This window comes from Calliphora vicina, chromosome 4, assembly GCF_958450345.1.
Source record: "Calliphora vicina chromosome 4, idCalVici1.1, whole genome shotgun sequence".
Taxonomy (NCBI): Eukaryota; Metazoa; Arthropoda; class Insecta; order Diptera; family Calliphoridae; genus Calliphora; species Calliphora vicina.
Window position 1 is genome coordinate 42459911 of NC_088783.1, and position 12816 is coordinate 42472726.

Below are 12816 nucleotides of genomic sequence, written 5' to 3' on the forward strand. Positions count from 1 at the left end.
AATTCAAATAGTTGTTTTTCTAAATTCGCAACGAAAACAGATTCCTTGCAATCAGCTCTAAAATGCAATTTCAACAAAAGGTGATTCTGTCGGTGGGCTTTGCCTGTGTTTTGGCTTTTGTCAATGCTTCCAATTTCATAGGACAGGAATCGGATAATGGTCTGTTAAGTTATATGGCACGTTCCAATGATTTATTGCGACAGGATCCGTCACGTTCTTTGGAATGTTTCAGCTACTATATTCCATTGATAAATGAAATTGCCTCAAGGTATGAATCGAATTATCAGGCCTGCTTAAATGAATCGTTGGCCGCTCGTTCTAAGGCTGATAATGCTACATGGGATCAACGTAATGATTTGGCAAATGCCGCTGAAAGTTCGTGTGCTTTGTTGAGTCAGTGCGGTGAAGATGAGTCGGTGGAGGGAATATTTGAGTGTTACATTAATGGGGTAAGTGTTGTCATATATTGAAAACAAAGGGCTAAAAAGAAGATTCATAAAATTCGGATTTTCTAAATATCCAGATCGAAATTAATTTTCATGAATAAATTTAATGCAGTTCTTTTGGAAAATTTTTAAATATTTGGATTTGAAGACACTAAACACTTCCATAAAAAATCTTTGAAAAATCGTAAAAAGTATGAGTTGTATGCGGCTATCAAATGATATCCCATATTATATGTGTTTTTTTGGATTAAAATACAAATATTTTCAAAAAACTAAATAAAAAATAGTCCTGCTCACGAACGGTTTTCAGTTAACTCAAAATATTTTGGGAAATATCATAAAACAAATCACTTTTTCGCTTCATAAAGTCTCTCTAATGTTCATGCATTAAGTTTTCTTTAAATTACATTCTCAACAAATCACTTTTACACTCCATTACTAAACTTACATTCGATATCTTTTACTTACAGGGTGCTGCCAACATTCAAACCATGTATTCCATTAATGCCAACGCTTCTCAAGAGTTAGCTGCCTTGCGTGAACAGTACTATTTAATCCAATCTGATGAGTACAGATGTACTAACGACACAAAACGGGCCTATGAAAAGGAATCGGCTGCAGCTTATGCTAATCTAAATAGTTGTATTTTGGGTAACTCTCCCGTACCCACACAAGGACCTGCAACTACTACTATTGCCGCAACTGAAGCACCAGCAGAACCAGAAACAACCACAATTGATGTAATAACAGAAGAACCAGAACAACCAGAAACTACAACGGGAGAACCCGAAGAATTGAGTTCTTTCCAAGACTATTTCATTTAAAAATCAAATTATTATTATTACTATTTGAATAAATTCGCATTTAACAAAAATAATATTGTTATTTTAAATATAGTATAGAACATTACACGACTGCAGTTCCACATGCAAACAATACAAACTTTACGATTACTGAGGTCCTTATAGATCAAGTTATTTTGCGGAATTATTGCCAAAATTGGAAAACTACCGTTTGTGGGCAGAGAATTTTCTTAGGGGGATTTTAAAATATTTTGGAGATTTTAGAGAAAATTATTAAAAACAAGTAAGAAAGCTACAGTGAGCCTCAAAAGTGAGTATACAACAAAAATTATTTGATTTTTTAAGATAATGAAAATCCTAAAATTTATTTGACGATTAAAATTTTAATGTTTAGGTTTGTTGGAGATTGAGTTGAATAATAGATTCGGTTGTGAAAAAGAAAGTTTTTTCAAAATAACTATAATGATTTTCATGATCCTAAAAAAATCAAAAAATTCGCAATTGTTTACTCACTTTTGAGGCTGTGTGTATATTCGGCTGTGCCGAATCTTATATACCCTTCACCAAATTATACTTCAAAATAAAAATTTTAAATATTTTTAGTTAAACAAAATTTATTTTTTTGCCAAAGTTGTTTTTTCATTTTTTGGAAATTTTTTTTTTTCGAATTGTTATTTTAAATTTAAATAATTTTTTTAATTTAAAATTTTTTTTAAATAATTTTTTTTTTTTAAATTTTAAATTTTTTTTGGTGAAAAAAAATTCTGTTTATTTTTCCAATTTTGACCCATTGTATGTCCAACTTACTATGGTCTTATATACGTCGTTGCAAAGGTCTTTGAAATATCTATCATTAGATGTCCATATTGTCTATATTAATGACTTAGTAATCCAGATATATGTAGGTAAAAAAAATAGGTCAAAAATCGAAGTTGTCCTGGTGTTTTCCTCATATCTCAGCCATTTGTGGACCGATTTTGTTGACTTTAAATACGAAAGTTCTCGAAAGCATGTCTGACAGAATTGTTGAAGATTTGGATACCGAAGATATCTGGCGTATTCAGAAAATTGTTTTCAACAGACGGACAGACAGACGGACATGGCTTAATCGACCCGCTATATATAAGGATCCTGAATATATATACTCTTTAGGGTCGGAAAATTATATTGTGGAAATTAAAAACGGAATGACAAACTTATATATAGCTTTCTCACGAAGGTGAAGGGTATAATCAGGCTTGTCAGTATTGGGGATTTGTCCCCAAAGATGGGGATTTTGTAATGATTTTGGGGACAGACAATTTCGTTTGGGGACTGGGGATTTTATTGGGGATATATTAAAATATTTCGCGGATTTTATGGGGATAAATAATTTAGGATATGTTTGTTTTTATTACCGGTAATAGCAATAAGTTAAAAATAATTTAACTTTATTTCATGTTTTTGAATTGAAAATGGAGATGTTTAAATCTATTAAATGTAGGTATCATAACACATAATATGATACAATCTTTAAATCCAAATCAGTATCTCCAAAAAGTTTTCTAATTGTCGAATTTTATGTGCAGATCACAACAAAATTTAGATGGTAAAGTTAAATTGAATTTACAATAGGTTATTCTCAAGTCGGTTTATGCAAAATCTTTGGTAAAAAAATATACCACTACTAATTTTCTACAAGATTTGAAAAGATCTTACGAGATGCAGAGCAAAAAAAATGTTCAACCAATTGGAATGAATATTTTCAAAAGAATCTTTGACTAATTTTTTTTTAACAAATAATTTGAAGTTTGGTTTTTGTGAAAATTTTTAGAAAAACAATATTTGGGGATTTTTGGGGATATTTTTGTTGGGAACAGGCATCAAAAGTACCTGGCATCACTGGGTATAATAAAGTAATTTTTAAAATTGGTAATGACAAAAAACATCCTATAAAATCTTAAAACTGGAATTTTCAAAGGGAAATTTGGTATTTTGTTACACTACACTATAATGAGGAAGGTATTATGCGTTTGTGTTGATGTTTGTAACTCCCACCAACCAGCAGTGAAGCAATTGGTCAATGTCTTCCTTATAGACAGTAATTGCCACTAATGTTTGAATACTTGGCTGACTCCAATTAATATATTTTGGGTCATTTATCCCTTTTATATAGTATTGTCCCAAATGTCTTATCACTTGGCTGACTCCAATTTATATATTTTGGGTAATTTGACACGTATGTGCTCTTAGTAGTGCAGAGAGTTGTTAATTGGTTACTTTATACATTCCATGTAATCTAGCATGAAGACAATTGTCACTTAAGGGTCTCTAAGTAATCTAGAGTGTAGTCACTTTAAACGTTAATAGTGTAATGCATTTTTGTATGAGTAATTCGTAATTCGCCCAGCAGTTAAGCAATTAGTCAATGTATCCCTTATATACAGTATTGTCCCAAATTGCTTATCACTTGGTTGACTCCAATTTATATATTTTGAGTCATTTGACACGAATGTGCTATTTGTAGTTCAGAAAGAAGACAATTGGTTGGTTGTATAAAGATACAATCCAGGTGATCTAGCGTGAAGACAATTGTCACTTAAGTGTCTCTAAGTAATCTTGACTGTAGTAATTTTAAACGTTTTGTTCTATACAAATTGCGTTGATATAATTCTCATACGGTTTATTTTTATTTTTGCTTAAGTATACTAATATCTCATGTCAATGGTCAATTTAGTGTCTCTTAGTATATAGTTATTTTACCCACCAGAATCAATCTATTGCAGAGTTTTCGGAGGAAGTTTTGTTTACAAAGAATCGTTTATTAGACTGTCTATGATATGTCTTTTTACACCCTTCACCTTCTTGAGAAGGGTATATATAAGTTTGTCATTCCGTTTGTAATTTCTACATTTTTCATTTCCGATCCAATAAAGTAAGTGGGTCCTTATAGATAGCGGAGTCGATTAAGCCATGTCCGTCTGTCTGTCTGTTGAAATCAACTTTCCGAAGCCCCCAAATAATTTATATACACGATTCATACATCAATATCTCCGGAATTCTTCCGCCACGGTTGTTATTTAAAATCGAGAAAATCGGTCTACAAATGGCTGAGATATAAAACCAGGACAACCTCGATTTTTGACCTATTTTTGGACATGTCCAGATATAGCTATATCTGGATTACTAAGTCATTAATATAGACAATATGGATATCTAATGGTAGATATTTCAAAGACCTTTGCAATAACGTATATAAGATCATAGTAAGTTGGACCTACAATGGGTCTAAATCGGAAAAAATATTTTTTAACCCGAATTTTTTTTTCACCAAAAGTTTTTTTTTTGCTAAATATTAAAAAAATAAATTAAAAAAAACTTTGGAAAAAAAATAAATTTTTTTACCTAAAAATATTTAAAATTTTTATTTTAAAGTATAATTTGGTGAAGAGTATATAAGATTCGGCACAGCCGAATATAGCTCTCTTACTTGTTAACTGACTATTTGAGGTCCATTAGTACCCGTACTTGGTAAAATAACTAGTTATGTAGCTGTACTTAAGTAACCAGTTAGGTAGCTACTACACAGAGAAAACAGATTCGTGTTCACAACCGAATTTGGCATCAATCGAATGATTCTGCCTTAGTGATCGAATTTTACAGTTGTGGCTACAAAATTTTAGAAGTGGTAATAAAAGTTTGTTTGCTTCAATCGAAATTCTTCTTTATCCACTGATTTTCTATCACTAGGACCGAAAAATTCTATATGTAGAACCGAATCATTCGATTGGCAACAAATTCGGTTGCTATTACGAATCTGTTTTCTCTGTGTAGCTAGTAAGATAACTGACTCTGTGAATCCAATGCGTTGACTACTTTGAATCAGTTATCATTCACACATTTTGTGCGAATCGATTCATAATTGACCATAGCTCCCATATAAGGTCCACTGCCAAAAATTACTTTAAAATTTAATAGAAATAAGTTTCATAAAGAAATAAATCAAACTAGCTAATTTAATGACGTTCAGTACATAATTGGTCACAGCTGCCATAGAATGACCACTTCCTGAAATCACTCACAACAATAAATTATTAAAATTTTAAAAAAATTAGGTTTTTGATCATTTACTTAATAATAGTGGCGCCTCTTTAAATGTGAACTTTGTAAATTCTGCTTTATAAATTTTCTACGCAATAAATAAAGAAAATACTAAACAAAATATTTATTTTATCAAATAAACAAACTAAAAAACAATAATAATTTCAACTACGTCATAACATTTGATAACTTGAGCAGTTGAATGCTTTCACACTATCATCACTACGAAATAACTATTTTTATAATCATAACTGAACAAATAAACAAATACCAAACGGATTTTCACACATCAGGTGTTTTACTTTAGCACATAATTTGATATATCTAAATACTAAATTTTTAAAGATTTTAAATAGGCACACTCAACTAGGAATTATTATCAAAAGTACAAGTGTTGAATTTTTTCGGCATGAAATCTGTTTAAATTTTGCTAAATTATTTATGAGTAATATTTATTGTTTACACTTTAACTGTTATCAACAAGAGCTATAGAAGTTTGCAATTTGACTAAAACATTATAAATCATCTTAACATGTTTAGTTAAACTTAACTTTGAGAAAAAACCTAAGCGTACAAAACAAATGGTAAAACAAATAAGAAAATATAGTCATGCAAACCAGATGTTTATGAGTTCTTAATAACTTGAATCCGTTGAATTCTATTCTGGTTTCTGGACAAACATATTTCTGATATAAATCCTCAATCTTATTGTCAAAACGGAATAATATTCTACTTAATTGCCTGCTTGCAGCGAGCTACAGAGTCTTCGAAATAAATGGCCAAACTATAAAAAAGTATATCACAGGACTATATAATATTGATTGCTCCTGATTTTGCCACAAGTACTTTGAAATTTCAAATTTGGAGGATGTTCAAGAGGGAAAAGGAAAATTGGTACTTTTTTCTTCTAATGGTACTTTTTTATTATATTAAACTAGCGGATAACAAGCGTGTGCTACTACGCTTAAAATTCTTTATTAATAGAGGGGTTTTATAGTAAACAATTTTGTACCGTATTATGCATCATCAATACCATCATTCATGAGTGAGTGAATGAATAAGTCAGGCCTTGTATTTTTATACCCTACACCACCATAGTGGGGAGGGTATTATGCGTTTGTGCAGATGTTTGTAACGCCCAAAAATATTAGTCTAACACCCACCTTAAAGTATACCGATCGTCTTAGAAATACTTTCTGATTCAATTAAACAATGTCCGTCCTTCTGGTTGGCTGCACGCAGAGAAAAAATATAATTGGGCATGGTTACTATAACCATTTATATAGTGTTACAAGTTTTTTAACTATATTATAGTCACAGTAACCATTTACATGATTGTGGTAACCATAATATGGTTAACTTACGATTCACATGATTGTCTCAACCATATATATGGTTACAGTAAACATATATATGTTTGTGGCAACCATATTTATGATGAATAATTTTATCATAATATGTTGTTCTCAGATTATGATAAGCCTTAAGCCGAGAGCACCATAATATGATAAGTCGTTCATCATATAAATGGTTGTCACAAACATATATATGTTTACTGTAACCATATATATGGTTCAGACAATCATGTGAATCGTAAGTTAACCATATTATGGTTACCACAATCATGTAAATGGTTACTGTGACTATAATATAGTTAAAAAACTTGTAACAATATTGAAATGGTTACAGTAACCATGCCCAACTATATTTTTTCTCTGCGTGTGGCTAGTTGTTCATGTAAACCTTGTGCGCAGAGTACAGGTCGCAATTTTGAAGATATTTCGATCAAATTTGGTACATATTATTTTTTCGACCCAAGGACCAAGCCTATTGAAACTGACTGAAATCGGTCCATTATTTCACCTAGACCTCATACAAATGTCCTCCCGAAATTGGACTTTATCGGTCATAAATGTTTAATTTATAAACGTATCTCCACAAATTGAGCTCCAAATAAGTTTTATATATACAAAATTCATGTTACCAAATTTTGTTAAAATCGGTCCATAATTAGTCATTGCTCCCATATAGACCCGCTTCCAAAAATCACTTTAACGTGCATAAATCGCTTAAAAAAGTTGGTATACTCACAAAATTCAACATAGCAAACTTTCATATAGACATAAATCACACGACCTAATTTCATGGTGATCGGTCCATTATTGGTCATAGCCCCCATATAAGGCCCACTTCCGAAAATCACTCAAAAATATAAATTATTGAAATTTTAAAAGAAAAATGTTTTTGCTCTTTTATTATATGGTCGGGCTTGACCAACCATTCTTTCTTACTTGTTTTTTGCATAAATTTAGATTAAGTTCGATTTTTAGTGCTAGCTTCATTAGTTTCGGAGATATAGAGATTTTATCTGGATTTACACATTTTTACCCCATTAAAAATCGAATTTCCTAAAAATCTCTTCTTAGTGGATCTACACAGCGTGTGATCTACATACGAAATTTCAAGACATACATTCAAAAATGGGCTTTACGAATGCACCGAATGGACCTAATGTAGTATTTTAGGTGTCTAGAACCATCTTCAGAAAATTTCCTTTCCAATGAAACCAGTTTGTAACTAATCGGTTGGATGGTTTCAGAGTCTATAACGGACATAGGTAGAAACATTTTTTGTGTTTTATATATATAGATTTATAGATTTAACTTACATGTAACTTATGCATAATATACCTCTGAGTAAAAAAAGAATCAAGAATTGGGCAATTAATGGTATTAAGGTACCAAAAAGGGAGTACTAATGGTACTTTTTCGTTCTTTAAATGGTACTTTTTGAATTGTCTATAATAAAGCTAGAATCAGGAAATTAAACACACATGATCCTAACTGAGTTAGAAACTACTATGAAGGGGCTTAAAGGTACGTATGTAGACTTCGTTAAAAATCTGAAAAATGTCTTTGATTTTAAAATTTAATTGGATACAAATAAAAAAATCAAAAAAAAATTTAATATAAAGAGATAAACTGACTCGATTTCTAAATTAGTTATATACAAACCTGTCACCATTTGTCGTTTGTATTTCCATTAAATTTTGTTCTACCTTTGTTTTGTTCTACCTTTGTTAGATTCCAATTTAAATATTTTATTTTTTTTTAATTTTAAATTGGCAATGTTTTGCTTATTAATCAAAAATTAAGTAAAGATGGTTTTATTCCAAAAATTTTCGTTTTACTCTTTGTGAAAAAGCTAAATACTGAAATAATTCCACTTTCGATCAGAATGGAATTCTGTGACAGACTTGAACATTCACAAGTTTTTGGAATAATTTGAATAATGAACTTGTTATTGGTCTATTTGGGTTAAATCTTTTTATTGTATGAATCTTCTGCATTTGTTTTTGGAGCTTTAAGCATCTTTTAGAGAAAGCCAAGTTCAAAAACAGCACAGAAAACTAAGGAAAATAATTCCCGGGAATTCTCGCACATTTTCCCGGGATTTCGGGATTGAAAATTTTGCGGAATTCCCGGGATTTTATGTCCCGGGAATTCCCGTGAAAAACTCTAGTTAGAATCCACAAAAGGTGTCTTTAGTGTTATTTATCTATAACAATAGTCTTATAAATATGAAAAACACGAAGCTCAATGAAGCAATAAACATGAAATTGGAGACATCCTGAATGAGTGAGACTTCACAAAGGGAGACTTAAAAATACTTTTTCTTTCTTCTACATTTTTCATTTGCGACCCCACAAAGTATATATATTCTGGATCGTTATAGATAGCGGAGTTGATATAGCCATGTTCGTCTGTATGTTGAAATCAACTTTTCGTAGCCTCCAAATAACTTACGTACATGAGTCATACATGAATATGTATATCCACTATATACCCGGTTCAGTTGCTATTTAAAATCGAGAAAATCGGTCCACAAATGGCTGAGATATAAGGAAAAACACAGGACAACCTCGATGACCAGTTTTTGATCTACATATATCTGGATTACTATGTCATTAATATAGACAATATGGATATCTAATGATAGAAATTTCAAAAGACCTTTGCAACGGCGTATATAGTAAGTCGGACAATGGGTCAAAATCGGGAAAAATATTTTTTAAGCGCGAAATTTTTTTTAAAAAAATTTTTGTCAGAAAATTCTTTTCACTAAAAAAATTTTTTTTTTAAAAATAAGACTGTATTTTGGCCTTGGTTTAAAAGTTTACAAACTCGTTCAATAATTGAAGCCGAAATTGTCCAAAATATTAGTTTATTCCATTTAATAGACAACAATGTTAAAATGAAAAACAGAACTTCAAATAAAAAGTACTTTTAAATTTAGAATCAAGAATATATTTATTAAAAACTTTACTTATTTATACACAAAATAAATCCAATTTGAGTGTATTAGATTTTGAAAACAAAAATAACTTAATTGCATAATTACACTGATTTGGCTCGTTACACATACGATTTACATTTCTATAATACTTGTTCAAAAAAAAAGATTACAAACTTTACACTTAATGTCTTAATTTATGAAGACGAGACCGGATTGTCTTGCGAAGTAAAGAAAGATCTTCTTCTGGCAGTTTGTTTTCGGGTGATTCAGGACTTTCGGGTGATTCAGGACTTTCAGGTGATTCAGGACTTTCGGGTGATTCAGGACTTTCGGGTGATTCAGGACTTTCAGGGGATTCAGGACTTTCGGGTGATTCAGGACTTTCGGGTGATTCAGGACTTTCAGGGGATTCAGTACTTTCGGGCGATTCAGGACTTTCAGGGGATTCAGTACTTTCAGGTGATTCAGGACTTTCGGGGCTTTCAGGACCCTCAGTTGCCTCCGGACTTTCAGGTGATTCAGGACTTTCGGGTGATTCAGGACTTTCGGTCGATTCAGGACTTTCAGTTGATTCAGGACCCTCAGTTACCTCAGGAGCTTCAGTAGTTGAAGGCACCTCAGTAATACCCAAAATACAACTGTTTAAATCTTCATAGGCTTTAGCGGAATCTTTTTCATATGTACGTTTAGTTTCGTTAGTACATTTGAATTCTCTGTTGTTTATTAGACGGAATTCTTCTTGCAAGTCCGATAAATGTTCAGAAGCATCAGCATTAATGCCATACATAGTCTTGGCATTTTCAGAGCCCTAGATGAAAAAAGGTATGATTAAATGCTTAGTATTAATATTCAAAATTTACTACGTAAGTAGTATCGTGAATAGATTATTAACTTACCCCAGCAACAAAACATTCAAATACTTTTTCAGCCGATTCAATTTCACTACATTGACTCAATAAATTACATGAGTTTTCGGCACGAGAAGCTAAATCTTCACGTTTATCCGAAGTAGCGGCTTCAGCTGCATTACGTCCCTCCAGGGAGGTCTGCACACATGCACCATAATTGCTCTCATACTCTTTTGCAATCTTATCGATCAATGGAATGTAGTAGTCGAAACATTGCAAAGAGCGTGAAGGATTGCGTTGCATTAAACTGCTGGAACGTGCCATAAAACTTAGTAAACTTATGTTGGTATCTTCTTCTGGCAAACCATTGCCGCTGGCAATAATAGCCAGGCTGGCAATCACCATCAAAATTACACTTTGCTTGAAAATCATTTTTTCAATTTTACTTTTTTTTTAAATTAATGTTCGTTTATTTGGTATGTGTGTGTTTTTTTTTTAAATCAAATTCACTTGTCGAATGCTTCTAAAGAACTATATGATTTTCTAAAAACAATGGAAGTTTTTATACCTCTGCAATAGAAAAGTTTTTCATTCGCAAAATGCTATAGAAAAAAAATCTTTATTAGGCCTCGTAAAAAGATAATGCCAATTTAGTGTGTTTAGATAGGAATACGTATAGTGGTAAATATTTATGTATATTGACTAAAGACTCTTTACTACTACTTAGAATTTATAGTAAATATTCTTGCATTTGTATACCCTACAGCTGGCTGATAGTTATTATCAGTTGAATTATAGTCTTTGCATTCTCATATTTTTGCAATATTTATAACATTTTAATACTATTAACACTAATCTGATGTTGTCTTGCTGAAATTAAGGAATACTTGTAACAAGGTCAAAGGTTATCACCAGATATTGTGCCAGTTATGCTGGTAAAATGTCAGCAGTGAAACTAAATTTCAAATTCTATAGAATCCCTCGAAATGTTTATATAATAATCTAGATCATTGGTAGGCGTTCATATTGTTGAGATTACGAACATTTTCGTGAATTTACACGTACACAACCCGAAAATAAACAAAACACACAGCAAGAGCGTAAAAAATACAAATAACTCATTTAATTGCAAACAATAGAGCGTAAAAATACAAACATTTCATTCTGTTGCTTGATGTTGTTGCGGATTTTATATTTTTAACCTATACATGCACACAAACTACAATTTCTCTTTTTGCGCTTCCCTGATCTAGATAATTAATCTACTGAGAGTAAAAGCCAGTGGTTGTCATTCATTCCCACCAGAGCACGAACGGAATCGGCTATTTACAAGTAAAGCTACGTTTCCGCATACACCGTAATCGACACCGAAAACGAAATTCCATACATTTGCACCGAAAAAAAAGTTCGTTTCAGAAATCGGCAACGAAAATTGGGAACGAAACGGCACCGATCAGTAACGAAAAACCTGTCATTTGGGGCCGGAACGAAAACAACTTCAAGTAGGTTGTTTTCGGTGCTTTAGGAACGAAATTATTTTAATTATTTTTTTAATTTAAATTTAAAAAAAATCAAAATGAATAAAAATAAATAAATTTTTTATTGGAAGAGGAAAAAATAATAGATTTTGTCAAAAATAATGAAATTCTGTTTAAGTGACATCCAAAATTAAAAAATAATTTCGTTTCTGTTTTATGCCGCAGCGCACCCAATTCAGAAACGAGACGGTGACGAACACCTATTTGCTTTCATGTGGCTTGTTTTTGAAAAATGTATAGACTGAAAAATGAAAAGAGTACAGCAGGACTGCATGTCTAAAAATGCAGAATTTGATTTCAGTGCAAACTGTTCTCTTTGAGACGACCACTGACTGATATAAACTCAATAAGTACGGTACCATCATATATTTTCTTATATTTTGAATGTTATTCTCACTGAAATATAATTTCAATTATATATTAACCGTAAATTATTAAATTCTCAAATTCTTCAAAAGTAGCTCATTATTTGTGTCCCCCATTATCCACTAAGTATTCCCAATCTAAACATCTTTGACTTATTTCTTTCCCATAATCGCAGTTATCGCTGACGAAAGACAATTAGTTTTTTTTTTTCTTTCATTATATTTTTTTGCTATTTGACATTCAGACTAATAATTTTGGTATCATTATTGCTCTTATCAAACTCATATTTGTCATGGTATTATCATTTTTCAGTTTGATATCTCTCATGATGGTTACATACTTCATACTCTTCACCTTTGGGTTATACACATATTCAGACCATAGAGGGCTATTGTTTATAGACTAAAAAACAAAAAGTCACTAAATCACAACATTAACT

The 12816-nt window shown here is 31.4% G+C and overlaps 2 protein-coding genes across 2 annotated transcripts; one reads left to right on the top strand and one right to left on the bottom strand.

Moving 5' to 3' along the window:
* Positions 1 to 1330, top strand: LOC135957821 (protein TsetseEP-like). Its single transcript, XM_065508625.1, has 2 exons — positions 1 to 449; positions 917 to 1330. Exons 1-2 carry the CDS (start codon positions 63 to 65, stop codon positions 1268 to 1270), a joined length of 741 nt encoding a protein of 246 aa, XP_065364697.1. The 5' UTR covers positions 1 to 62; the 3' UTR covers positions 1271 to 1330.
* An 8280-nt stretch (positions 1331 to 9610) lies between these two features.
* Positions 9611 to 10999, bottom strand: LOC135959031 (IgA FC receptor-like). Its single transcript, XM_065510023.1, has 2 exons — positions 10522 to 10999; positions 9611 to 10433 (listed from the first exon to the last, which is right to left on the bottom strand). The coding sequence occupies exons 1-2, from the start codon at positions 10903 to 10905 to the stop codon at positions 9807 to 9809; spliced, it is 1011 nt and encodes a 336-aa protein (XP_065366095.1). The 5' UTR covers positions 10906 to 10999; the 3' UTR covers positions 9611 to 9806.
* Positions 11000 to 12816: the final 1817 nt, after the last annotated feature.